This window comes from Indicator indicator, chromosome 24, assembly GCF_027791375.1.
Source record: "Indicator indicator isolate 239-I01 chromosome 24, UM_Iind_1.1, whole genome shotgun sequence".
Taxonomy (NCBI): domain Eukaryota; kingdom Metazoa; phylum Chordata; class Aves; order Piciformes; family Indicatoridae; genus Indicator; species Indicator indicator.
The window spans coordinates 14,371,055-14,397,177 of record NC_072033.1 but is presented as its reverse complement, the minus strand read 5'-3'; the positions used below and the strand labels follow the sequence as shown (position 1 = coordinate 14,397,177).

Below are 26,123 nucleotides of genomic sequence, written 5' to 3'. Positions count from 1 at the left end.
TAGACCTAGCAGATATCTCTTAATTTTTTGCAGCTGAGCAGCTTCTGCTCTCTTTAAAGGGCTGCAGCAAGGCAGTAGCAGTGGCATGGTTGTCCTGGGGAGGTGGCTGTGTTCAGGGGCTCAATGAACTGCTGCAGGAAGCAGAGCTATTTCCCTCTGAGCTTTAGGAAAGAGCCTCAGGCTTCTGGTCTACCAGAGCAGTCAGAGGCAGGGGGGGCTGGTGTCAGTATGGGAAGTTTGGGGTCTCTGTGCTCACCAGTTGTGGACTGCTTCCCCTGCTTCAAGACACAGCCTCTGCTGGTAGATGTGCTCCCAGGTGGGTTTGATGCTTTGTTCCTTATTTTCATGGGATTTTTTTGTTGTTGCTGTTGCTCAAAATGCTGCAAAGCTTCAGCCACCTGCTGTTGCCTTCCAGCTCTGTGTGGAGTTTTTCTCTAAAATCTGGAGTTGTTTGTCTGGGGGCTCCAGTTTGCTCAGAGCCAGAACTGTTTGACTGGGCTTCCTGCTCTGAACTGTGGTGTTCCTGGGGTTTAGGGGAGAGGGTCCACAAGAGAAAACAGGATGAGCCAGCAGCTCTGCAGAGGGCAGCTAAGAAAGCCTACCCAAGTGAAGAAGTCCTTTAAAGCCTTCACTAAGCTTTTCCTGAGCTTGCTGCATGCTGTTGTGCCTCAATGGGAATGAAAGTGGAGCTCAGTGCTGGCCTGGAGCTATCTCTCAGAGCTGTAGCAGAAGAAAGCCAGAGGATTTTTTTTTTTTTTTCTTGCCAGTAAAAGCCTGTCTTTGCAGGGTGTCCTCCTCCCCTCTGCACCTTCTCCAAGATGAAACTGGAGATGAAACAAGATGAAACACCCTTATGCTGGGTGAACGCTCCGGGCCACCTTGGGTGCCCCTCTCTCAACCCTGAGCTTCCCCTAAAGCATTGCCTGCCGTCCCAGTGCCAGCCTGCCAGGCTTCCGTGCCTCTCCCTGCTGGCAACCAACCCTTCCCAGAGCAGCAGAGGACGAAGCCCTGGCTCGGAGGGGTTTGCAATCTGGGTTAGGTAGGAGAGGATGCTGAGAGCAGGGCCCCGAGGGAGGAGGGTGGGAGGCAGCTTTGCAGATGACGAGGCTGTGAGGTTGCCTCTCCGTGCAAGGTACGCCTTGCATTGGTAATGTGTTTGTAGCAAATAACGCTGGGCTAGCATGGGAATGTGGGTCACTGCTGGCAGGACTGGTGAAGGAAGAGGGAGCTGCTTCTGCCGTGCTGGGAAGGAAATGTATGTGACTGAGGGATGTCTGGTGGGGGGAGGTTTAGCTGCAGTGACTGCTCCGACTTGGAAGCAGCAGCTTTATGTGGGTGCCTGTTGTCTGGGGGGTGCCCCTGCCCTGGAAAGGGTCTTTGAGGAGAGGGTGTGGGCTGCAGGGGTTTGTGTTTTTGAGGTGTAGCAGTCCTGTCCTGTCAGGAAACTGTTAAGACTTGCTTGTTGATGCTTTGTATGACCCTGGCCATGCCTGGAGCATCCCTGCTGCCCCAGCAGGCAGGAGTGGGGATGCAGCTGGGCATGGCTAACCCAGGATGCCAGCATATTTTCATGACCTATTTCTGGCTCTGTTGTTCAGCGTGTGTGCTCGGGTCTGTGCTTTAGGGGAGCAGGTTTGCTCGTGGTGAGGAAGAGCCTGTGTGACTGCTCAGCAGATGCCAGCCAGAAACCAGCCTTGGCTTGGAAGGTGGACACGGGCTGGGGAAGGTGGCTCTGAGCCTGAACAGAACGTGGGATGGGGATATGGACATCCTAAATGTGTGTGTGGTACTTCAGTGTGGGAAGAGAGGCTCCTGCCTCAGAGCTAGCATGGTTAATGAAACAGTGCTGCTGGAAAATGCTGCCCTTGGTCAGCAGGGACTTGTTGAGTAGCTTCACTTCCAGCAAAGAGGCAGTGGAGCAGAATGGGGCTGGTGAAGGGTGGCATGAATGGGTTGTGTGAATGTGGCCTTGTAAGAGCTGTGCCACATTCTGAGCACAGCTCAGCAGCAGTGTTCTTGCCTGGCTGCAGGTTGTGGAGACCTTCTGAAGTAGCCTTTTCCAAGCCCTTTGGAGCAAGTCAGGAACTTGTCCTGCACCCTGTGCTGCCAGCAAATACCTCTGAGGCAGAGGGATGTGTTTCTGTAGCTTGCATATATGCTCCACAAGATGATCTAACCTGTCCACCTGTGTCTCACTCATCATTTTTCCAGAGTCTAGGATGAGAGCAGTGGCTGCAAGCTGACCCTGGGGCCAAACCTGTGGTTGTGGGGCTCAGATTTGGAAGGAACAGGCTGCATCACCTGATGGAGTGGCATCTATAGAGTGGGAGTGAGGTGTTAAATTGTGAGCTTGGTTGAGTTGCTCTAGTGAGAGGCTCCTGAGCAATGTGTAGGAGCCTTCACTCTAGCTGCCATTTGCAGCTTGAGGCTTGTTCCATATGCACCTGTGTGCTCCCAGCCACCCCCTGTGCCAGCCTCCTCCCTGGCACTGATCCCTGAGTAAGCATTGCCTGCTCTCAGACAGCAGGACTGGCATCCCTCTGCTGTGACCATAACATCTGGCCAGTCCACCTAGCAGCCTGTGGGAGAGACACAGCCCCAAGACAGGCATTGGATGACCTTCAGGAGAACTCGGTGAGCCAGGGAGAGCCAGACTGAGCCAGACTGTCAGGGGAAGGAGGACTATGCCCAGTGGGAGGAGATGGGGATTGAACTGTCTGGGTGCTGGGACAAGCTCTTGTTCCTGCTGCAGGGGCCAAGTATGGGACAAGGTCATGGTCTCAGACCAGATGTGGTAAGCTCTCTCACTGAATGGTTTGTGTTTTGTTTTGTTTTTTTTTCTTTAACTTGCTGCTTTCTGTTTTTATTATCCACCCAGGAACTCTAAAGCCACAGCCTCTCTTTTTTGGCTCCTCCTCAGATCTGCCCCCAAATTCCAGACCTGCTGGTGGTGCCAAGCTCAGTGACCCTTTGGAGCATGCAGACCCTGAGACCCATGTAGGAAGGGCTCTGTCCAGGGGCTTGTGGTTACCCCAAAACTTGTCCTGTGAATTCCTTGCCCAAGGAGATGGTTTTGGCAGTTGATGCTGCCAGCTCCTTGGTCTGTAGAAGATTGCAGGATGGCAACTTGCTTGTGCCTGCAGAGGCTCTCTCTTTTTTTGGGGGGTGGGAGGGAAGTGCATCTTTCTGCGACTGCTTCTGTGAATGTTTTGGTTCTTTCTTTGCCTCTGATAGCAAAGCTAGAGCACAGCCAGAGAGCAAAACCAAGTCTTGAAATAGTTTTGTTACCTACTCCCGAGCAAAACAACTCCTCTGTGCAGGTTCCACTTCTTGGGCTTTTCTCTTGTCCAGCCTGTGCAGCAAGGAGCAGGCTCAGGACTTTCTCTGGAGGGAGAGGTGGTGGTGATGATGATGGGTGGTGGCAACTGCCTTGCATGGCTGAGCAGCTGGGATGCTGCATGGTGGGAGTCCCAGCTTCTGGCACTGGCTGTCTTTTTGGGCAAGCCACTCACTCTGTGACATGTGTGTGCTGGCACACCTCCTGCAAAGCCCTGAAAGCTTTCATTCATGTCCCTAATTACTCACAGAGCCCTGAACGGAAAGGGCAGTGGCTGTGCCAAGTGCCTGACCTATCCCACTACAACACTGCCCTTGTGAGCACTCTCCTTGTCCCTCCTGGGGACCCAGGGGTAGCTCAGGGAAGCTTGATGGTGGTGCTTCAGCCCAGGTCCTCTCTGCCAGGGGAAAGGGTGTCTGTTCTGTGGCGCTTCTGCCCACCCTGTGAGCTATTGAGTGCTCCTGGCAGGGTTGGGAGGGGAGCTGTCCTGGTTCCTATAATTTCCTGGTTATTTTGGTATGTGGGTGGAAGAGGGAGGAGGGTGGCTGTGGAGAGGAGAGCAAGGTCAATGAGGAACAAACGTGCCTCTGTGCACTTGTGATCCTGCTGCCAGCTGATCAGCTCTGGTGCTCCAACTTTGCTCACAGAACTCATCAAGCACGGCCGGGAGAGGATAGGACAAACCATCAAGGCCTCTGGCTCCAGGCTCTGCTCATAGTGAGTACCAAAGCCTCCCACTGGGATGAGAGCCCTTTAAAAGCTCAGCCCCATGACCCTGGCTCTGGCTCGGCGGTGAATGGAGCTGGCTGGCACCGGCCAGATGTGGGCAGTGCCTGGGGACAGCTGCCAGCAGCCACTGCTGCCCGGCATCTCCTGCCATGGTCAGCCTGGCTGTGGAGGAGGGGGGCTCTGGGATGGCCTGGGGTCTGTGCCTGGTGGTGTGTGGGGGTGGCGAGGGGGAGAGGTGAGAGGTGGGGGAGGCTGGAGGGATCCTTGAGCCCTCTTTTTAGAAGGGGCAGGGTGGAGGGGGCTGGCGGATGAGAGCCTTCAGAGCCTCCTCACCACATATGAGAGCTTGGTAGAGCTGAGGGGGAATGGTCAAAATTTTCTGGGGGTAGGGGAGAGTGGAAGAGAGCTCTGTATGCTGGGGTTTATTTGTATGGTTTTGGGGTTCTTTGGGTTGGTTTTGTTCTTTCTTCTGTCATTTCTTTAATCCTGGCTTTTGTAAGGAGAGTTGGGGAACCCTTAAAACCCAAAGGGAGGAATCTCTGGGGTAGCAGGACCCCTCCTCCCCCAGTGATGCTCAAATAAGGTGGGTTTGAGCCAACAAGTGTGGAGTTCAAACCCAACTCCTCTGGCCCTAGCAGTAGCTGTGCTGGGTAGCTGAGAGCCCTGTGCTTTGCTGCTGCTCCCTGAGCCTGCCCTGGCCACCCCTGCTCTCTGCAGTGCCACCAGCCCCAAACTGCCCTGCCCTTGTGTAATGCTCTCTAGCTGCTGCTAGCCCAGATGTCATGAGGTAGGGGGACCCAGCTGGTCTCTCCTGGCTGCCCTGTGGGGATACTCCCTGGGCTGCAGGTGTAGGTGCTGCAGCATCCCTGGGCAGTGCAATAGGGGCTCCCTCTCCTCCAGGAAGGGTCTGGCCATGGCCAGGAGGGTTCCTTGTCTGGCCCTGAAGCTGCGTTGCTGCTGGGGCTGTGCTGATCTTCATGTGTTGGTGCCCTGACTGGTTTCTGCAGTTGCAATCAAGGCCTCACAGTGGCATTAATATTCTTGTGCTTGTTTAAGTCACTTCTGCACTCAGGCACCACCTCCTATCTGCATGTACCCAGTGTCCCCTGCATCCCCCAGAACAGGTTCCCTTTTGGGAGCAGCCAAGGGGGTAGCTGGGGAGCTCGTTTGAGGTGTCCTGTGATGCAGGAGAGCACACAGTGGGGTCTGGTGGTCCTTAGCAAGTTACTGGTGTGAAGCTGTTTGTCTCTTGTGTTTTGTTCTCAATGCTGTCTTGCTCTCTCCCCAAGTGCTGAGCGAGTTGCTTTTTTGATGGATCGTTCCCGGAGCCCAGACGAAAGCACTCAGGTGAGATCATAGCTCCAGGCCAGCAAGTCCTCACTTTTAGATTGGAGAAGGGCTGGTGCCTGTAGGGGAAAAGCAAGGAGGAGAGCCTGCATTAGCCTGCCAGGAGTCCTTCTGCTGCCTTGTCCCTGTGGGGGGTGCTGGGTGGAGAAAAAAGGAGAACAGGGAGGCCCTATATGTTCTTTGGGGTAAGACATAATGTTTCCAGAGTCTGGGGAGCAGGAAGAGGAGGCTTGAGCAACCTGATCTAGTGGAAGGTGCCTCTGCTCGTGGCAGGGGGTTTGGAAGTAGATGATCCTCAAGGTCCCTTCCAACCCAAACCATTCCATGATTCTGTGTGTGTTTGTAGCAACTTGTCACTGGGAAGAGGGAAGCTGCAAGTCTCTGGTGCTGGGTCTGCATAAGGGAACTTCCAAGGCTCCAAACTTGGCAGTTTGGGGGCTTAATGGGAGTGGGCAGATGGCTGTAGGGTTTAGGGTGATCTTGTGTCCTGCTGCGGGAATGCTCCTGTCTCAGAGCTGGGCACAGGGCTTCTTGCCTAGCTCAGGCAGTGGGCAGTGCCCTGATGCCTTGGTGCTGCAGTGAGAACTGAGCCTTTCTTCTGTGGCAGCACAGCAGCTCCTGAAAGCCTCCAACTGGGAGTCAAGCAGTCACTTAGCACTTTCTTTGTGCAGGTATGGGATGCGGACTTCAGCACAGGCTCTGTCTCAGTACAGCCTCCATCTTGAGGATGATATTGCTTTAGTGCACGGCTCAGCTCTCCCTTTCCCTGAGAGTTTGCCTAAGCACCCACTGTGTCTCACTGGGTGTTTCTCAATGGCTCTGTACAAGTGGTGCTGTATGGAGAAAAGGAAAGCACAACCTGCCCTGTGCTCCTTGTGACTCCTGTTATTGTTATCCTCTCTAGCCTCCAACACCAACTGACAACATCAACCTTGGACCTTCTGCAAACCCAAAGTAAGCTCCCTGCAAAGGTCAGGTAGGGTGTGTGTGGTGTGTGCAGTGAAGGGATCTGGCAGGGGAGTGATGCAGCTGCTCCATGTGTCTCACATGAATGGTGTCTGCAGAAGTCCTGAGCATTACATTACTTGGCTTTGATGCCATGTGTATCGTTGGGGCACCAGGTTTCAAGACACTCAGCTGTAGCTGGTCTCTGTTACCACAATCATGCTCTCCTGTCTGTGTCTGTAGACCCATCTCTCCTGAGAGGTAGTAAGGGAAGACCTTTCCCATCTTTGCTGGCTCTGACTATCCTTCTATAGAAATATTTTCCTTGTAAAGATGTCACTTGGTTCCAAAAGATGCCACCACCTGGTCCTGTGTTCAGCAGGTGGGGTGCTGAGGCATTGCTCATCCTCTCCTGGGTGCACCAACATTCACAGTGTGAAGCCTCTGCCTGTTGGGAGCGAGGATCTCCCACCCTTTAATCCCTTTAATCCCTTTCACAACCACTGGGCTTTCCAAGAAGGAGCTCTGCTTTGGCACTGTTGCTGTGGTGTGCTTCTCTCCCAGAACCATTAACTTGTTTCCTTCTTGCCCAACAGTGCCAAGCCAACAGACTTTGATTTTCTGAAGGTTATTGGCAAAGGAAGCTTTGGAAAGGTAGGTGAGCTGTACAAGTGGGGTCTTTAGCTCTTGAGGGGCAGCTTGGAAAGAAACTTTCTTGCTGAAGGAGTTTCTGCCTGTGCACTTTGCTTGCACCTCTATCTTACTGGAGGCACTGAGACCTCAGGGGTTTTATAGCCCTGCAGCCTCGAAGGACAGATGTGTGAGGTGATTTATGCTCAAGGTGGTGATGATGAGGAGCAGTATTTGTTTCCAAATAAGCTTCAGGCTAGCAATAGATCTCCAGATAAATCTGTACCTTGTGAGATAGCAAGGATGCACTTCAAAGGGAACTGTCCACAGAAGCTCCAAAACTCTTCTCTATTTTGTGTAAGAAAGGTCTGTGGAGGTGCCTTTATCTATTTATTCATTCTGACAATGAGAAAGCTCCAGCCCTCTGACTTCCATTATAAAGACCAAGTACTTAGCAGTGACCATTTGAAGCTGTACTTGGTGTATTCCCTGCAGTGAGCTGGTGAGGAAACACTAACCAAATGGCAGGAGGTGTGACTGGAAGCTGTGACCAGGGCCTTCTGTTGCAGGTCCTCCTGGCCAAACGCAAGTGTGATGGGACTTTTTATGCAGTGAAAGTCCTGCACAAGAAAACCATCCTAAAGAAAAAGGAGGTAGGTCTGCTCTTGGCTACTCCTGCAAAGAGTGACCAGTGTGTAAGCCATCCTGGCAGTGTAATTGAGGTATCTTGCAGCTGGCACTCGGGTAGACATCCTTAATGCTAGACATGGATTTCTCTGTGCCATGGGAGCAGGGAGAAGAACTGAGATGAATCAGGTCAGATAGGAGGGAACAGTTCCATTCCTCAGGCTGGAGATGCCCTTCTTGGGTTCTCAGCTGTCCTGAAAACAGCAGTGAGTCCCTACAGCAGCCTGGCCTGAAACTCTAACACCTTCCCTGCCTTTTGACAGCAAAACCACATCATGGCAGAACGCAATGTGCTGCTGAAAAATGTCAAGCACCCCTTCCTGGTGGGACTCCATTACTCCTTCCAGACCTCAGAGAAGCTTTACTTTGTGCTTGACTATGTGAATGGTGGGGAGGTGAGTGCCTCACAGGCTTTATTTTAATCCTTTACTTGGTCCTTCCCAAACGTTCTGCTTTATTGTCTTAAACTGTTTCTTGTCACAAGGCAATGATGTTTAAGCCTAATACTGCTTTGACTGCTGGCAAGGACCACCCAGGAGCAGCTGGCATGTTATTAGCTTATCTCTAAACCAAGTGAAGAACTTGCTGACTATGACTTGAGCCAGATGATGCCAAAAGTGAGGATCCTGAGAAAAGTGTTAGGAGTGTTCTCTGTGGAGAATGTGAAACACTGATGGTGAGCTTTAAGCAAAACCCACTGATGGGACAGCTCTGGATCCTGGTCTAGTGCTTGGGTGATGCCATTTGCTAGATTTCTTTCTCTGTTCTGTAGAAGCTTAGAAAGGGGTTCAGATTTCCTGGAGTCGCTTTGTTTGCACTTATTTGGTGCTTGCTGCAAATCAGTTTTCACTTGAGCAGTTGGCTTTCAGGCTTGCCCTAGGCATCCTTTTGGTGTTTGTTTTGTTTTTTTGGAGGGGAAATGATGAACCCTCTCATCTGCCTGTAGCTCTTCTTCCACTTGCAAAGGGAGCGCTGTTTCCGTGAGCCCCGGGCCCGGTTCTATGCTGCAGAAGTCGCCAGTGCCATCGGGTACCTGCATTCCCTAAACATCATTTACAGGTGAGGCATGGGGACAGCAGGGCCACCAAGTCTGCCCAGCCAGGCTGTGTGGTGCTGGGAGGAGATGAGCTTCACTGCTGCCCTGCAGAAAGCGGGACTGGACTAGCAGAAGAATCTCCTACCCCTGACAAGGCAACATGCTGCTTGAGCATGAGGGGTGCTGTCTGCACAGGACCTAATGGGCAGTAAACCTCCCAGCCTGACAGTGGGAAGAAGAGAGAATGGTCAGGTGTAAAGCTCTAAAAGAAACCTGGCTCAGTAAGTTAGAAAGTGTCTCTCAGGAATAATTTCTGCAGAGAAATGTAGGCTAACAGCTGATCCTGTGACAGCAGTCTTTTTGTTTGTATGTGTGTGTGCTCATGTCCAACAGTGGTGGAACCTGCACCTTGGGAGTGTCTTGGTGAACTTCCCAGAAAGAGAGACTGGCCATTGGAATGGGCCGCCCAGGGAGGGGATGGAGTTCCCTGGAAGTCTTTAAAATAAGACTGGGTGAGGCACTTAGTGCCATGGTTTGGTTGATTAGATGGTGTTGGGTAATAGGTTGGACTTGATGATCCTGAAGATCTTTTCCAACCTGGTTAATTGATTCTGTGAACTAGATTGGGAAATTTTGTTGGCTCCTGTTTTTAGCTGATGCTTTCACATCCAGCTCTTCTGAATATTCTGGCCAAATCTGCTCAAACAGCCCTTTTTGTCTTGTAGGGACTTAAAACCTGAGAACATTCTCCTGGATTGCCAGGTACATCCCCAGCTCGTGCTGTCTGCCTTCTGGCTTTGAAATCATCAGGACCAGAAAGGGAGGGCTGTAGTTCTGCAGGCTGGACTATAGCTCCAGCTCACTGCATGGATCTTGTATGTGTACACCACTGCAGGGCAGACCCTGTGAGTGCAGTGAGCCTGTCCTCTGCAGAACTGTGCACTGAGGGCCTCCTCAGCTCATTCCCAAAAGCTGGGAGCTGACTTTTGTGGGCAGGGATTGAAGTAAGAGCAGGTCATTGCTGCTGCTCTGGTGGCAACCACTATATAATGGTTCTGGGAAAAAGCAGTGGCAAAGCATAGCAGTGTTGGATCCCTTCATAGCCATGCAGCTTTAGACAAATTAAAAATAAAATCTAGAGTTTACTTTCTCTATAGGTTCCTGCACATGATGTATGTGTAGGACCTCCAGAAGGTGAGAGAGGGGAAGTGGATGAGCAGTGGGGGAACTAAAACATACATGAGGTGCAATGTGAAAGCCAAGGCTTGGAAATCCTGTCTCCTTTCCAGAAAGAGTGGGCCAAGCTGAAATGTCTCTCCTTTCTTTAGGGACACATAGTATTGACAGACTTTGGACTGTGCAAAGAAGGAATGGAGCAAGAGGAGACAACTTCTACCTTTTGTGGCACTCCTGAGGTACTGCACGTGCATGAGACTTGTTGCTCTGGATCTCAGATTTGTGGGGGGGCTCTGAGTAAGATCATCTTGGTCTCTTTGAGGCTGTCAGCCTGAAGCTTGACAGTTCAGATAAGGCTTTCCCTACTCAGCAGTTGAATTTCACCCATGTCAGCTGTACTCTGAATTTGCTGTGCTTGCAGAGGCACCTGCACTTGACAGTGGCCACTCTGTGAAACTGGGGCTATCTCCAGGTAGCTGTGGAGATAACCTTTGACCCTGGGAACCCACAAGCAAACCTGTGAGTTAGCAGTTGACCTGTTCTGATCCCATGGACCTACAGAACTGGGAGCCTGCTGGTCCTGACATACAGGACCTTGCTGTGCTCTTTCTGCATGTCCTAAGCAGGAGCTGCAAAAGACCCTGTGCAGAGGAGAGGACCAGGCTCTCCTGGAATGTGAACCCTGCCCTTAGGGGAGGAATGTCTTTTCACCTATGTACCTTGACTAAGTTGTGCTAAAACTGATCTCCAGTTTGGCTTCTCAGAGGCTTTTTTCCTGCTTCTTGCTGAACTGGGGATTTTTCAATACTTTTGCCTAGGTAATACATCTGTCCTGCTGTCCTTTCTCAGGGAGCATGAAGAGTCTGCAAACAAGATACCTTTCAGTATCTCAAGCTCAGAAGTGGGCAGCAATTTCCTGGTGGTAGCCTTTAGCTGTCAGTAGGAACACACTTATGCAATAGTACAGCATGAACCAAGCAGGAATGTTCTAGCTTTGGTTTGTGGGTTTTTTTATGTCATTTTTTCCCTGCCCTAGATAGAGAGCCTGATAGTACACAGATAATCCTGTGTGAGACCAGACTTGATGTGCTGCTTGCTCTGCAGGCCAGTTGAATTCTCTATTGCTCCTTGGTGGTGATTATTGGAGTTTTCCTGCTTTGGGCAGACCTACTGGGACTGAAAAGTGCAGCTTTCTCAAAGCCAAAGGAGCCTCTTAGAGGTATACTGTGTTAGTGCAGGACAGCTTTGTGAGCTGAGTTGCAGTCGGTGGCAAATCCTTGTACAAGCCCTCTATAGGAGAACTTTCTGTAGCCACCCCCAAAACAAACAAACAAAAAACCCCCCAAACTACCTTGAGAGTATTAGGTGTCTTTCAAATCTATTGCTCTGAAGCAAGTGGAGAATCTATCAAGGCATAGTAGGAACTGCCAGCTTCCTAATGTGTTTACTGAGTTTGAGCTGCAGCCAGGTTTGTGTACTTATGAGGACAAAGCTTTTCCTTTTACAATTTGACTCAAATATTTCCTTCTGCTTTTTCCCAGTACTTGGCTCCTGAGGTGCTAAAGAAGCAGCCCTATGACAGGACAGTAGACTGGTGGTGCCTAGGAGCTGTCCTCTATGAGATGCTGTTTGGACTGGTAAGTTTGGAAGCTGCTTTATGCCACATGATGGAGACTGTTGTTGACATTGATGTTGGTTTGACACAGACAGTGGAATCCTGAATGAGAATGTCCTGTTGCCTTCTGAATCTCTATTCATATCTGTTATCTGAGATATGGCAGGTTTCCTTCATCTTCTCACTGCAGGACCCATTTTGACCTGTGATGTGTGGTTCCTTATGGTGGCTCATGCTTTACCTGGCTGCTTCTCCTTTCTTTCAAATTAGCCTCCTTTTTACAGCCGGGATGTCTCTCAGATGTATGACAACATTCTGCACAAGCAACTCCAGATCCAAGGATGCAAGACTGTGGCAGCTTGTGACATCCTCCAAGGACTTCTCCACAAGGACCAGAAGAGGAGGCTGGGTGCCAAGACAGACTTTGTAGGTTGCTTCTGTTCAGATCAGGAGGGAGGATTAATAGGAAACCTTTCTGTTCTGAGCCTTTCTTTCCTAACAGCACTGCCTTGGGAAAAGTTTTCCATGTGTGCTGATGTCCCTTCAGCTCCTTAAAAGGGGCATATGGCACTGATCTGAATTTCCAAAGGGGGAAATACTATGATTCAAGATGTGGTGACAAACTAGGACGCTAACATGTGATGGTGTTATCTCCCGTCAAGGGATTACTGGACCATAACCCTCCTGTAGTGAGGATTTGCTACTTGGCCCCTACATGGATATGTGGTAGCTCAGTCTCTTGCTTTAACTACTTAATGCTATGAGGCCTGCTGGCAGGTGCTGGCAAAAGAGGGCTGGCAGAAGACTAATTTCCTCTCTTTCTATGCAGCTTGAGATAAAGAATCATGTGTTCTTCAGCCCAATAAACTGGGATGACTTGTACCACAAGAGGATTACTCCTCCGTTCAACCCCAATGTGGTAAGTGGGTGTTTCTGTCCTCGTTATATAGTGGTACAAAGCAAATCCTCTCCAGATGCCTCAAGCACTGAGGAGTGCTGAAGTCTGGGTTAGGAACTGCAAATGCAGTAATAATGATGCTTTTGGAAGAGTAGATCTCTTTTTGAACATAAGCAGTTGGTTGGGCTCTGGTCACTCACAATGACTCTCTCTCTCCTCCTTGGCTTAGGCTGGTCCAGCTGATCTGCGACACTTTGATCCAGAGTTCACCCAAGAAGCAATCTCTGCCTCCATCACTCATACACCTGACCTAGCAGCCAGCAGCTCCAGTGCCTCAGATGCATTTTTAGGCTTTTCTTATGCACCAACTGAAGAAGACATCTAGGTTTTACAAAGGCTTTGAGAAGCCAGTTTTTAACTGAATGGGTTTTATTTTGGTTGGTGGTTTGTGTTTTTTTTCTTCATTTTCTTTTTCTTTTTGAAAGGATTGGTACTATGCTTTGCTCACAGTTGAAGGAGATTGAGACTAATACACTAACTGGCTGGGATGGAACAGAGCTCTTAACTTTTACTGGTTGGATTTCCCTCTAAATGACTGTTCCTCTGGCAGGGAAGGTGGATCACAGATTATGATTTCATGTATTTTTTTTCTTCCCTTCCTGAGTGTCTTGTGTGGCTTGGCAGAATTGTGTTCACTCTCTGGTTGTATTTATGGTTGAGGTATGTACCATCACTCACATCAACACCCATGCCCCTGGCCACTCTTTTTGTGGAGCTAACTCTGCCCAGTGCCATCTACTGTTTTGCTCCCCAGCAAAAGAAACTCTTCATGCCTACCAGGAGCAGTAGCTTCCTTTTGGTGGACCCTGAGCTAGACTGCAAAGCTGCTCAGTTATTGCCCCCAAGGCTGCTGTACATCTGTAACTCCTGACCTGTGCTTTGGCTTTTCATGCCAGTCAGTCCCTTTCTCTTGCCCAGGACTGAGATGCTGCTGAAGCAACAAGGAGGCTGGTATGTTGGGGGCAAGGCAGGGGTGAAATCTCAGCTGAAATAGGGTGGGGAAGAGGCTGAGTTGCTCAGAAAAAAGATAACTTTATGGCCAAACCCTGCTTGGGGTGGGAGGATCCTTTCACAGCACACCAATGTAAGGAGCATGACTTGGAGCACCTCTGAGCACAGGGCAGCACGAAGCAAGGGAGCCTGAGCCCACTCCACCCCCTCTGCTGGGCGGGCACCAGCATTGAGCCCCTGGCACAAGGGACAGCAGAGCAGCAGCAGTGCTCCAGGCTCCAGCACCCCTCTGAAAATGCCTGTCACCTATAGAGAACAGTTATTTATTCTGCCTTAATTTAAATGCCGGGGTCCTCACGGAATGTCACTGCCTAGGCCTTTTTTTAAGGTGTTTTGTTCTGTTGCTTGGGTAGGGAGGAAGGGGGCAAGTAACATGGGGATAAAAAGGGGCTTGATCCAAAGTGTGTGATGCTCATGCTGTGCTCGATTTTTTTTTTTTTTTTAATGCTGAAGTCAACAGAAACATGAACGTGGTTTATATTAAAGTAACACACTGATGTGCTTCCATCTCTGTCCTGTGTGTAAGGGCTGGGCTGAGGACAGTGGGAGGGGGGTGTTGGGTGTCATGCTGGGCTGGAGGGTGGCCTTATTCCAACAGGTGGTTGCAGCAGAAACACAGAAGTCCCTACTTTAGGCAAAGACAACGCGTGGGGGGTTTTGCTTTTACCTGGGCTTAAAGCCCAGAACCTTCTTCCCGGATGGGGGCTGGCCTGGGGTAGGTCTCCGCAGCCACTGTCCGGAGCCGTGCCCACAACTGGAGGCTGAGGCAGCCGTACCTGCGGCCGCGGCGGCCCGGTAGGGTACAGCCCGGCCTGCAGCGCGGTGCGCTGAGCCCCATTCCCCGCCCAGCACAGCGCTGCCGCCCTGCTCTCTCTCTCTCTTCCTCTCTTCTTTTCTCCTTCCCTCTCTCCCTCCCTCTCCGGGCACAGAGCAAACCACCGGAGCGAGCCGGGGCCAGCACCCCGCTCTCTCTTCCTCCCTCCCTCCCCGGGCACAGAGCAAACCACCGGAGGGAGCCGTGGGTGGCCGCGCATGCGCCCCGCGGCCGGCCCGTTGCTACGCCGCCATCCCCGCGCCCGCCGCGGGGTAAGATCCCTAGAACTGGCGTTCTCCGGCGTCGGTAGCCCCCGGTAGCCCTATGGAGAAGGGCCTGCGGAACGCCATAGTCTTCAATGCGTCCAAAGGGGAGGCGTTCACCCTCGCCAACAGCTACAAATCCCTGCGGAAAAGGCTTCGCGGTAACTGGAAGATCCAGAGGTGAGGGGCGGCCTCTGAGTAGCTGGATTTGTTGTTTTCCAGGAGAGCAGGCGGGGCTCCGTAGTCCGAGGGTCCTTTACAGGTAGGGACGAAGGCTCGCTTGGGGTCCCCGGAGGGTTCTCCATCAGCCTTCCCGGGCCTCTTCATCTCCCGGAGGAGCTGGGCCGCTCCCCGGTGGGGAGGCTGGGGTGACCTCACCTCCGCACTGTGCAGCCCCGAGGGTAGGGGCTAGGGTCCTGCAGGCCCAGAGAGATCCTGAAATTCCTGTGAGGTCTGCACTGAATCCCCGAGTAGTCTCTGGGGATGTGTCAAAGCCAAGAGCTCTCGCACTGATTGCAGTCTGCCATGAGCTGTAGTTTGCCTTTGGAACGTATGGCGGTCTTACCACAGAATAGGTTAGATTGGAAGGGACCTTAGAGATCATCTACTCCAATCTCCCCACCATGGGCAGGGGCACCTTTCAATTAGACTCGGCTGCTCAAGGCCTCATGCAGCCTGGCCTTGACACCCCCAGGAAGGAGGCATTCATAACCTCCTTGGGCAGCCTATTCCAGAGTCCCATCACCCTCATACTAAAGTGCTTCTTCCTAAGACCCAGTCTAAACCTACTCTTCCTCAGCTTAAAACTATTCCTTCTTGCCCTGTTGCTCCACACCCTTAGGAAAAGCCCCTCTCCAGCCTCCCTGTGGGACCCCTTGAGGTATTGGAAGGGATCCTAGAATTGTAGAATGGTTTGGGTTAGAAGGGACCTCAAAGATCTAGCAGCAACTGCTCCTGCCACGGGCAGGGACACCTTCCACTAGACCAAGCTGCTTAAAGCTCCATCCATCCAGGGAGGAGGCATCCACAACCTGTTCCAGTGTCTCACAGTAAGTTAAGTTGTGTGCCCATGTGGCCAAGAGAGCCAATGGCATCCTGGCCTGCATCAGGCATAGTGTGGCCAGCAGGAGCAGGGAGGTCATTGTACCCCTGTACACAGCACTGGTTAGGCCACACCTTGAGTACTCTGTCCAGTTCTGGGCCCCTCAGTTTAGGAAAGATGTTGAATTGCTGGAGCATGTCCAGAGAAGGGCAAGGAGGCTGGGGAGAGGCCTTGAGCACAAGCCCTATGAGGAGAGGCTGAGGGAGCTGGGGTTGTTTAGCCTGGAGAAGAGGAGGCTCAGGGGAGATCTCATTGCTGTCTACAGCTACCTGAAGGGAGGTTGTAGCCAGGTGGGGGTTGGTCTCTTCTCCCAGGCAACCAGCACCAGAACAAGAGGACACAGTCTCAAGCTGCGCCAGGGGAGGTTTAGGCTGGAGGTGAGGAGAAAGTTCTTCCCAGAGAGAGTGGTTGGCCATTGGAATGGGCTGCCCAGGGAGGTGGTGGAGTCACCATCCCTGGAGGTGTTCAAGAGGGGACTGGATGTGGCACTTGGTGCCACGGTTTAGTTAGTCATGAGGTTTAGGGTGACAGGTTGGACTTGATGATCTTTGAGGTCTCTTCCAGCCTTCTTGATTCTATGATTCTATGATTTATAAGGACAAAAACTCCTGATGCAGGTTTTTGAGTCTATCATATGTTAGAGCTTGGAATAAAAAGAAAACGGCCATTGTACATATGAGGTTGTGAGTCTGTCCACTGCAAAATGTTCCCAGAGCAAAAAGAAGTAAAGAGGAAGCTGATGTGGTACAAGGTTTAATAGTAGCTGTGACATATTATACCAGTTCTGAATCTGCCACAGTACCAAGTTCCAGAGACTTTACTATTAGAAATCTGTAGGGATTATTTTTGCTTGGGTTGTTAACTTTAAACCCAGATAAAAGGATGTGAAGTGACTGAAGTGATTTGCTTTGTGCTTATTTGCCAGTCCTTAAAAAAAAAAAAAAAGGCAGAAGTGTTCCCTCAGGACTATATGCAAGAATAACAAATCTTTATTAATCTGTTCGTAGCTTAAAAGATGAGATCACATCTGAGAAACTCTTTGGGGTAAAGTTGTGGATTACAGCAGGGCCAAGAGAAAAGTTCAGTGCTGCTGAGGTAAGAAGTCAATAATTGTTTGCAAATTAGTTATGGTTTAAAATTTGCTTGATGTGAACACTGAAAACTGCACTAGTGCTGCTTTAAATGAGTTTACCCCAAATGGAATTTGATTGTTGTGAATTGCAAGTAGTCAGAATCATTTACCTTCCCTCATCTCAGTGTAAATTTCTGCAGTCCTGTCTCTTTTTTCACATGTTTTTTGTCTGGATTTTTACTGTTCTCTAGTTTTCTGTTTTGAAGAAATTCCTGGAGGAAGGTGGAGCCATCTTGGTGATGCTAAGAGAAGGTGGAGAGTCCAGATGTGGCACAAATATTAACTTTTTGTTAGAAGAATATGGCATCATTTTCAATAATGGTAATGGGGCTTCACTGATACCTTTTATTCATCTCTTTTTGAGCAAAATCAAAGCAGCAGGTTCAGCTTTTGTAGATAAAACCCAAGCAGATCCTTCTCCCAGAGTACCTGTTGGTCTGTGAGATGGGTTTGCTTGCAGTCTGCATGGACATGGCAGTGTGATACTGGACACACCAAGGGCTTTCCATGAGCAGAGTACCCTGATAACAACTTCACCATCTCCATTCCTTTGCTGTAGTTGTCAGGTTTAGTAGTATTTAGGAGCAGGAATTAATTCTAGTGACATTTCATGGTTAAAAAGCCTTTCATTGAAAACTTTTTCCCTTGTGTTTTAGTGGACTGAATCTCTGCATCCTCACTCTGAATAGACAGTGACACTTTTCTTCAGCAGGCCCATAAAATGCCATTCAATTTTTTGTGGGGAAAAAAAAGCACAAACAAACAAACAACAGGACAACTTTGTCTCAATATTCCTGGGGTCTTTGGTGGCATTTCTAGACCATGCCTTTTTTTTTTTTGCCATCAACTGGCTTCAATCCCTGAAGCTTTTAGTAGCTAGATAGATAAAACAAATTTGACCTCATAAAACTTGATACATATCCTCGTAACTGGATCATCCTTTTGTCTCTCCAGCTTGGCAGAAGGCATGGAAATGTGTTTATTTTTTTATATTTTTCTTTGAACATGCAAATATATTCCTGTTCTAAATCTTTGTGTCCAGAAGTAAACACTGGGGAAGGTTGTTTGGAGTTCTTTTGGGTGCCACATGCCAGCTTTGTGGCCTGAGAAGCAAACAGGCAGGGAATCCAACAGCTAAATCATTTTTTCATTGCTGTCTCTGGCACACCAAGCAGCTAAGATGTAAATATCTCTGTTTTTTTTCTTTTCCTTTCTTTCTTCAAGATGCTGTAGTACGAAATGTGTACTACAAGTACCACCACCCAAAAGAAGCACTAATCTCTGATGGAGTTCTGAATAGGTAAGTATTTAGGGTATATAAATCTTCACAGCAAACTCTTCTAATTCATACTGTTCTCAGTAAGTTTTGCTTTTCAACATCTTGTAGGGGAATCAGTGAAGCTGCAAGAACAACAGTGCTTGAGACAACGGATGAAGATGGGAGTGGACATGACTCACAGTAAGTGTTTCCCTCATGTGAGAAGATTTTAGAATAACTCAGAATTAGCAGGTTTGTAGCTACTAGGAGTGTGTTGTGCTTGTCTTGAGATTTTCTAATGTCTTTCTTGTGCCAGCTTCTTAATCCTCTGGTTATATGTGGAAAGGAGAATCTGTTTAGCAGGGTTTGATAACCAATGATGGAGCAGGAGGGATAGGTTTGAAGGGAATTATTATCCTCCTGACCAAATCTTCTTTGCTCCTAGTCTGTGGATTTTAATTTTATTAAACAAGGTACATATGAATAACCTCTAGGTACTGAGGAGTCTGGCTGCAGGTATGAGCAACCCTACATTGTAAAGAGTCTTAATCCAGGGCAAGGTGGGCATTGCAGGTTTTAGCTTTCCATCCTTCTGTGCTGCAGAAGAGTGAAAAGCATTGAGAAGAATACAGTTTTTCTGTAAATAACTATAATTATTTGAATTCTTACTTGCAACAGGTCCATGTCCTTCTTGTGCTGGGGACTCCAGAGCTGGACCCAGCACTGCAGGTGGGGTCTCAGCAGAGCAGAAGGGCAGAATCCCTTCCCTCTACCTGCTGCCCATGCTGCTGGGGATCACCCCAGGACACAGCTGGGTCTGTGTTCTTTGTTCCTTATTTAAGACAAATCATCAGCCTGGAAAACTCTGTAGAAAGAGACTGAAGTGTTGTTACAGTGATGGGAAGTTTCAAAAGCACAGCTCTTGAGATTCCAGCAGCAGTGCAGAGTTAAGAGTTTGCAGGCCAGGCAGAGAGTCTGAGTTCTGTAGATGTGTCCAGCCTCCCTGACACACACAGGTACTGATGGAGCTCCTGTGTTCCCTGCAGAGCTCTCACTTTCCTGTATCCATTTGGTGCCACGTTGAATGTGATGAAGCCAGCAGTGGCTGTTCTGTCAACAGGATCTGTCTGCTTCCCGCTCAACAGGCCTGTTCTAGCTTTCTACCAGCACGAGGTATGGCTCTGTGTGTCACCATGCCTTCTCCTCCTGCCCCACACAGAAGCTGAGAGTGTATTTTCTGCATCTGCAAGCTCCGGATGAGCCTAGTGACTCCTGCCTTCTTGAATGGCAAACTTCCTTGCATGGGGTTCAGCAGAGAATTAATTTGATAGACAGCAAAGATTATGCATTTGTTTAGTTGTCAGATGGATAGTTTTAGTTCCTTAAAGTTTTTTTTTTTTTTCCCACTGTTTCAGTGATAGTTATAATAAGATTATCATTGCCTGGTAGAGGTTGGGAATGACCTCTGGAGATCATCCAGTCTGACCCTCATGCTAAAGCAGGGTCACTCCCAGCAGGTTGCCCAGGATTACAATGTCCAGATGGGTTTGGAATCTTTCCAGAAAAGGATACTCTACAGCCTCTCTGGGCAGACTGCTCCAGGGCTCCAGAACCCTGAGTTTTACTATATTGCATTCTTTGTTGATAGAGTCAAGGTGGAAAGATGGCAGCACTGGGATCTTCCCACATGTTCAGTGATCAATATTTAGATAAAGAAGAAAATGGTAAGATCATGGTAAGTTTGGGGTTTGGTTAGGGGTTGTTTTTTAAAACACCATAGTGGATTTTCACATCACTTACAAAGCAATCCAAAGGCCTCACCTTAGAGCAAGACAGCTATGAAATGGATTCCATGTGGAGATTCTAACCCAACACCAAAACCCTGAGGAACTGGTTAAAGCACAACTAACAGGAAGGGTTTTTTAAAGAAAAAGTTTATTATTTGTGTTGTAGGACTCTGAAAAGCTTTTCCTGCTTCTTTTCACCCCTTTATTATTAAGATTTAAATATTCAGTAGGGTGTTATTTTGGTTACTACTTTTTCTTAGCTTCTTTAGAGCTTGATTGTGGCTACTGGTTAATATAAACCTTTGCATATATAGCTCCTCATAGCTGGAGACTGTCATGCACTTTCCATGACTCTGTGCCTCCAGAGGTAAAGGCAAATACAATTTTATCTTCTCCCTAGGTATTCTTTGCTTGTATTACCCATATTTTTATTCTTTTTGGTGATATATTATTTAACAGATTTAACATGAGTGTTTAATGTGTGATTACTGGGACCCTCCAGAAATTAATGCAGTTTTGCCCTCCTCCAGGATGTGCTTTTCCAGTGGCTTACAACGTCAGATATCCATTTGAACCAGATGGATATGGAGGACCCTGAGGTAAGAAAAATCTACTGTAAGGAGGTAAATAACAGTGTGATCCACCAGCAGCCCCAGTATTTAGCACAAACTGGTTGACAGCAAGATTGTTCAGGGTCTGACACTGGGTAGACAGATGAATTAGGCATAAGTGGAGTCCCTCAGGGGTTGGTACTGGGACCAGTATTACTCTATATGTTCATCAAGGACCTGGCTGAGGGAATGGAGTTCGCTGTCAACAAGTTTGCTGATGACACAAAACTGGGAGGAGTGGCTGACATACCTGAAGGCTGTGCTGCCATTTAGTGGGACCTGGACAGGATGGAGAGCTGGGCAGGGAGAAATTGAATGAAACTGAATGAAAGACAAGTGTAGAGTCTTGCATCTGGGTAAGGACAACCTCATGGACCAGTAGTTTGGGGAAAAGGACCTGGGAGTTGTGGTAGACAACAGGATGCCCATGAGCCAGCAATGTGCCTTGTGGCCAAGGCAAATGGCATCCTGGGCTGGATTAGAAGGGGTGTGGTTAGTAGGTGAGAGAGGATCTCCATATCTACTCTGCCCTAATGAGGCCACATCTGGAATATTGTGTCTGGTTCTGGGCCCCTCAGCTCAAGAACAACCTCAGCAAACTGCTTCAAAGAGTCCATCACAGAGCTGCAAAGATGAAGGGAGTGGAACATCTCCTCTATGAAGAAAGGTTGAGGGAGCTGGGACTCTTCAGCTTGGAAGAACCTGAGGGGTTCCTGTTGATTTGCAGGGCAGTGTCAGGAGGATGGAGCCAGGCTCTGCTCAGGGATGCCCAAGGACAAGGGGTAACAGGGGCAAGCTGGAGCAGAGGAGGTTCCATGGGATCGTAAGGAGAAGTTTTTCACTGTGAGGGTGACAGAGGGCTGGAGCAGGCTGTCCAGAGAGGTTGTGAAGTCTCCTTCTCTGGAGACATTCAAAACCTGCCTGGGTCTGTTCCTGGGTGACCTGCCCTGGGTGATCCTGCTCTGACAGGAATTGGATTCAGTGATCTTTTGAGGTCTCTTCCAACCCTTAACATTCTGTGATTCTGTGAAAAAAATAATGATGTTGCATCTCTGTTAGTCAGGATCAGATTTCATCTGAGAAAGTCTCTTTCTAATTTCCCCACGGTTATGAGATCATTTGCTGCTCCAGTGTAATCAGTTTGCACTTTGAGCCCTCACACAAGAGGAATGTGCATGGAGTGAGAGCAGATTTTCTGTACATGAGTGGGGATCAACCTGAGTATCGATTTTAGTTGCTTTTTTAACTGATGTGTTCATCTGGAAATACCATGGGACAAAAGTGTATCCTGTGTGCAGAAAAAGAGCAGCAGTCATGCACAGATGACTAGAGAGCTGAAGAGGAGGGTTTGCACTTACCTAGTGAGCTGCACTGCAAAGGGTAAAGAGTGAAAGAATTCTTTTTAGATAAGATTTTGAGTGAGATACAAATTAGAAAGAGGCTATGGAAATGGGTTGTCTTTTCAGCCCCTAAGTGTGTGTCTGTGTGTTCAGATTTCAGAGTACACCATGCCCCCAGATACAGCCGCGCTCTCTGAGCAGCTGCGAGTCTGTCTGCAAGAAGGAGATGAGATCCCAAGAGACTTCACAAAGCTGTTTGACACGTCCCTTTATCAGCTGGATACAACTGCCCTCCCTTCAGTTATCAAGTCAGCAGCTGTGATTTTATTTATTTACTCCATTCTCTGTTCTGCATTTTCTGTTGGTGCTTGTGTGTCCGTGTGAGAGCAGAAGGGACTGAGCTGTAGGCAGCATTCCGAGCATGGATGTGCCAGGAGGTTGATTTGTACAGCATGACAGGGATGTTTTCTCTTCCTTCTTCTTTTAGCTGTAGTTTCTGATGTTGTTTTTTCCTTTTTTTCTCACTATTACTGATGCAGTGAAGTGATACTTTTAGTAAAATTACCTGCAGCGATGTTGGGTAGTTTCTGGAGTGCTAAGTGGTGGTTTTCCTACTGCTGGATTACTTGGCATTTACTGAAGTCATCTTTGCATTTCCCAATAGTTGTGTTTAAAGATTTCTCTGCAGCTCAGTTTCTCCAGTTTTCCATCACTGGCAGCTTTGTCTCATGTAACTCATCTGTTACCAAGTCATAGATGAACACATTGACATAAAACCCCACTCTGTGCTGGATTCTCTTTCTTCTGACTCTGTGTTTCTTCATAATGGGATCTCCCTCCTCATCCCATCACAAGTAATTTAGTGAAATAGCTTCCTGAAAACCCTTTTTGAAATCCCAGGTCTGCTTTTTGTGAACTGGATCACATTTTCCTCATGCACCATTTTTTTTTTTAATGCTGTGACTGTGCATAATGTTGGCCCTGGTGGCTTCATACAAATCCATCCCTACAGCCTGCCAGTGGAAATGGATTTTGGGTAATTTCTTGTCTCATACTTTGTCTTTTTCTGTGCTACAGAGCTTATGAACAGCTGAATGTGAAGCATGAACCCCTCCAACTCATTCAGCCACAGTTTGAGACTCCACTACCTGTCCTCCAGCCAGCTGTGAGTTATCTTCTTGTTAAAGAGAGCATATGGAGTATCCTGTTTCATGGAGAACATCTGTGACATCTCCATAGTTCTTTAGAGTGCAAAAAAAAAAAAAAAAAAGAAGTGAGAAATGCTGATGTAACAATAAATTGTGTGGGAGTGGAGTACCTTGGGTATAACACCCTTCAGCCCAGTAGCTGTTCCCAGTCCTATGCTGGTTCAGCATTTGCTGTGAAAACAGAATGTGGTGTTTCAGAAAACTGTGGTGATGCAATATACTGACTGCTGCTTGGGGAGGAGCCAGGCTGTCTCACTCTTCTTCCATCTCCTGTGTCCTCTGGGAAAGTAGAAATTGGAGCATTTATCTTGCACAGCAAAGGCTGGCCAGGTTTGTGCCACAGAACCATGAGCTGACAGGAACAACATGAGCTATGGCGGGGGGGTGTCAAAATGATTTCAAAAAGCAGATTTTGACCAAGAAGGCATTAAGAAGAGTGTGAGCAGCGGGTCAAGGGAGGTTCTCCTCCCCCTCTGCTCTGCCCTAGTGAGGCTACATTTGGAGCACTGGGTCTAGGTCTGGGCTCCCTCATGGAACAAAGCCAAAACCAAGCTGCAGATGCAGTACGTCTAAAGCATGACTGGGGCACGCTCATGACTAAATTCTTCTGGAATATCCAGTGATTTTTACAAAATACAAGTGGAGTTTAGAAAATAAACGTGTGCTGTGTCCTGTGGAGCTGCTTTTGACTTGATAAAGCATTTCTTCCTAGTCCAGCCTAAGTCCAAAACTGCTGTCTAAGAGAGCTGTAAAGTATAAATCAAACATCTGTCACTAAACTGTGCTGACTGTTCTCTTCAAGGTTTTCCCACCTGCTTTCAGGGAATTGCCTCCTCCCCCTCTGGAGCTTTTTGACTTGGATGAAACTTTTTCCTCTGAGAAAGCTCGTCTTGCAGAGATCACAAACAAATGTGAGCAGAGCACAGTGATTCTTTACACATTTATATATAAAGTCCCAAGTTTTTGGAGGACAATTGTTGTTTCTGATGTGAAACCCTGGGCCTCCTTCATGACAATCCACTGCCCTCATCTCAGGAAATTGGAAGGCCTTGGGAACTGAGGCCATGGTTTGATCTGCCATGACATCGTGTTTGTAACATGACATTTTCTGACACTCCTGCCTCCTCTTTCCTCAATCATGCATGATTTGTGTTGCATGCTCTTGCTGATTTATTCCACATCTCTTTGTGCTTTGAAGCTAACATCTTGAGATGATTTTGAGCACACCCTAAGCCTAAAGAAGACGAGAAAGCAGCAGCTGCAGGCGTACATCACAGCTAGTGCACTGAACTTAGTTATAGGACTTAACCCCTCAGAATGCCAACAACAAGTGGAGATCTGTAGGCCATTTTTGCCCAGCTGCTGCAGATGTGTGTGCTCTTACCCTGCCTTCTGCCCTGGGCTGTTCCTTTAGGTACTGATGACGACCTGGAGTTCTATGTACGGAAGTGCGGCGATATCCTGGGAATAACAAGTAAACTCCCAAAGGAGAAGCAAGATGCCAAACATATCCTGGAGCACATCTTCTTCCAAGTGGTTGAGTTTAAGAAACTGAACCAGGTAATTTTAGTAACAGAGTCACAAGTGGCTAGTTGGTAGTATTGGGATGGAGGCAAGGTCTTTGCAGCAGCAGCTACATTTGTCCCAGGCAAGAGGCACAGTGATGTGTTCAGACATTTGTTATGTAAGAGATCAGACCAATGGAGTGTGATCCAAAATGCTTCTGCCTGTTGATCTGTACAGAATCCAGTGCTCAAGTCCTTCCTTTATTTTAATTGGGGGATTAATACATGCAAGTGTAGTTTTGGTAATTTCAGCTAAATCCAGCTCATTACTGGTGTGGTGTGTAACAGCAGCATGCCCTCATCAACCATCACAGCCTGCTAGTGCTGCAACAGAGATGTGAGATATCTAAGGGGTGGGGAGAAAGATGATGGGGACAGATTCTTTTCTTGCCCAGTGACAAGACAAGGGACAACAGGCAGAAACTGGAACCCAGGAGGTTTCATTTAAATATGAGGAGAACATTTTGTGCTGGGAGGGTGCCAGAGCCCTGGAGCAGGCTGCCCAGAGAAGTTGTGGAGTCTCCTTCTCTGGAGAGATTCCAAACCTGCCTGGACATTGTGATCCTGGGCAACTTGCTGCAGGTGCCCCTGCTTTAGCAGGGGGGTTGGGCTGGGTGATCTCCAGAGGTCCCTTCCACACCTCAGCATGCTGGGATTCTGGGATTCTCTGAAACCAGCATTCTCACTCACAAGTAGCACTGTGTTGAAATGATTCTTTGTAGTGAATTTGAAGCTTCAAAATCTGTTTGGAGCATCTTAGTAAATCAGCCCTTGCTACTAACAAGTGTTGCCCAGATAGTCAAGTTAAAACAAAAATCTGACATTTCTACCCATTGTTAACATTCTTTTTTTGTCCCCCCTTTTTTTCTCATCTTCCTTTATCTAAGGAACACGATACTGACACGAGTGAATCTGGATTCCAGAATGGTAACTGAGACCTGACTTTCCCCACTCTGAGACAGACCTTTTGGTAAAAAAAAGACTCTCCCTATTTTATTTTTTTTTTAAACCTCTGCCTCCACTATATTATTTGGGATCATCTCAGTAGTTCACTGTTTGGGTCATTTATGTGTAGCAGTTTGGGTAATTAATGCCTTTTGAGGAAGTGTTTGCCTGTTACCAGCATTTTCCAAATAATTTCCTATTTTTCTACTTTATTGAAACTGTAATTTTGTAATATATGAATAAAAAAAGTCTTATACAAAGGATGTGGTTTGGGGCCTTCTTTCCTCTGGTACACAGCACTGGTGGGGCTGCATCTTGAATACTGGGTTCAGTTTGGGGCCCCTGTGTCGGTGTGACCATCACAGACCCCTCACTACAAGAAGGATATTGAGGGACTGGAGCAGTCCAGAGAAGGGCAACAAAACTGGGGAAGGGTCTGGAAAAAAGGGCTGGTGAGGAGCAACTGAGAGAGCTGAAGTTGTTCAGCCTGAAGAAAAGGAGGCGGAGAGGAAACTTTCTTGCTCTTCACAGCTCCCTGAAAGGAGGCTGGAGCCAGGTCAGGGTTGGTCTCTTCTCCCAAGGAACAAACAATAGGACAAGAGGATGGGGCCAGACTCTTTGAAGTGG

At 48.4% G+C, this 26,123-nt stretch overlaps 2 protein-coding genes across 3 annotated transcripts in view; both read left to right on the top strand.

Moving 5' to 3' along the window:
* The window catches only part of SGK2 (serum/glucocorticoid regulated kinase 2), a 14,281-nt gene extending 1,496 nt beyond the window's left edge, over positions 1 to 12,785 (top strand). The window contains exons 1-14 of one of the 2 annotated variants that reach the window (XM_054391785.1): positions 124 to 316; positions 3,985 to 4,054; positions 5,356 to 5,413; positions 6,318 to 6,367; positions 6,955 to 7,012; positions 7,558 to 7,641; positions 7,939 to 8,070; positions 8,622 to 8,734; positions 9,437 to 9,473; positions 10,040 to 10,126; positions 11,429 to 11,524; positions 11,773 to 11,928; positions 12,332 to 12,421; positions 12,630 to 12,785. In XM_054391785.1, coding sequence (XP_054247760.1) covers positions 124 to 316; positions 3,985 to 4,054; positions 5,356 to 5,413; positions 6,318 to 6,367; positions 6,955 to 7,012; positions 7,558 to 7,641; positions 7,939 to 8,070; positions 8,622 to 8,734; positions 9,437 to 9,473; positions 10,040 to 10,126; positions 11,429 to 11,524; positions 11,773 to 11,928; positions 12,332 to 12,421; positions 12,630 to 12,785 — 1,380 coding nt within the window. Of the gene's footprint in view, positions 1 to 123; positions 317 to 3,984; positions 4,055 to 5,355; positions 5,414 to 6,317; positions 6,368 to 6,954; positions 7,013 to 7,557; positions 7,642 to 7,938; positions 8,071 to 8,621; positions 8,735 to 9,436; positions 9,474 to 10,039; positions 10,127 to 11,428; positions 11,525 to 11,772; positions 11,929 to 12,331; positions 12,422 to 12,629 lie in introns of those variants that run through there. The other variant, XM_054391787.1, reaches the window with a different exon arrangement.
* Positions 12,786 to 14,609: 1,824 nt separating this feature from the next.
* IFT52 (intraflagellar transport 52) lies at positions 14,610 to 25,486 on the top strand. Its single transcript, XM_054391960.1, has 13 exons — positions 14,610 to 14,728; positions 16,658 to 16,745; positions 16,974 to 17,103; positions 18,007 to 18,082; positions 18,170 to 18,241; positions 19,087 to 19,213; positions 19,689 to 19,775; positions 20,358 to 20,426; positions 21,932 to 22,086; positions 22,856 to 22,943; positions 23,789 to 23,897; positions 24,401 to 24,546; positions 25,439 to 25,486. Exons 1-13 carry the CDS (start codon positions 14,610 to 14,612, stop codon positions 25,484 to 25,486), a joined length of 1,314 nt encoding a protein of 437 aa, XP_054247935.1.
* Positions 25,487 to 26,123: the final 637 nt, after the last annotated feature.

Bases quoted from the DNA above. Each gene is read 5' to 3' on its own strand.
- IFT52 (XM_054391960.1), top strand. From the start codon at position 14,610: ATGGAGAAGGGCCTGCGGAACGCCATAGTCTTCAATGCGTCCAAAGGG. The intron at 19,214-19,688 runs GTATGGCTCTGT...CTTTGTTGATAG, and splicing joins TAGCTTTCTACCAGCACGAG to AGTCAAGGTGGAAAGATGGC. The intron at 24,547-25,438 runs GTAATTTTAGTA...CCTTTATCTAAG, and splicing joins AGTTTAAGAAACTGAACCAG to GAACACGATACTGACACGAG.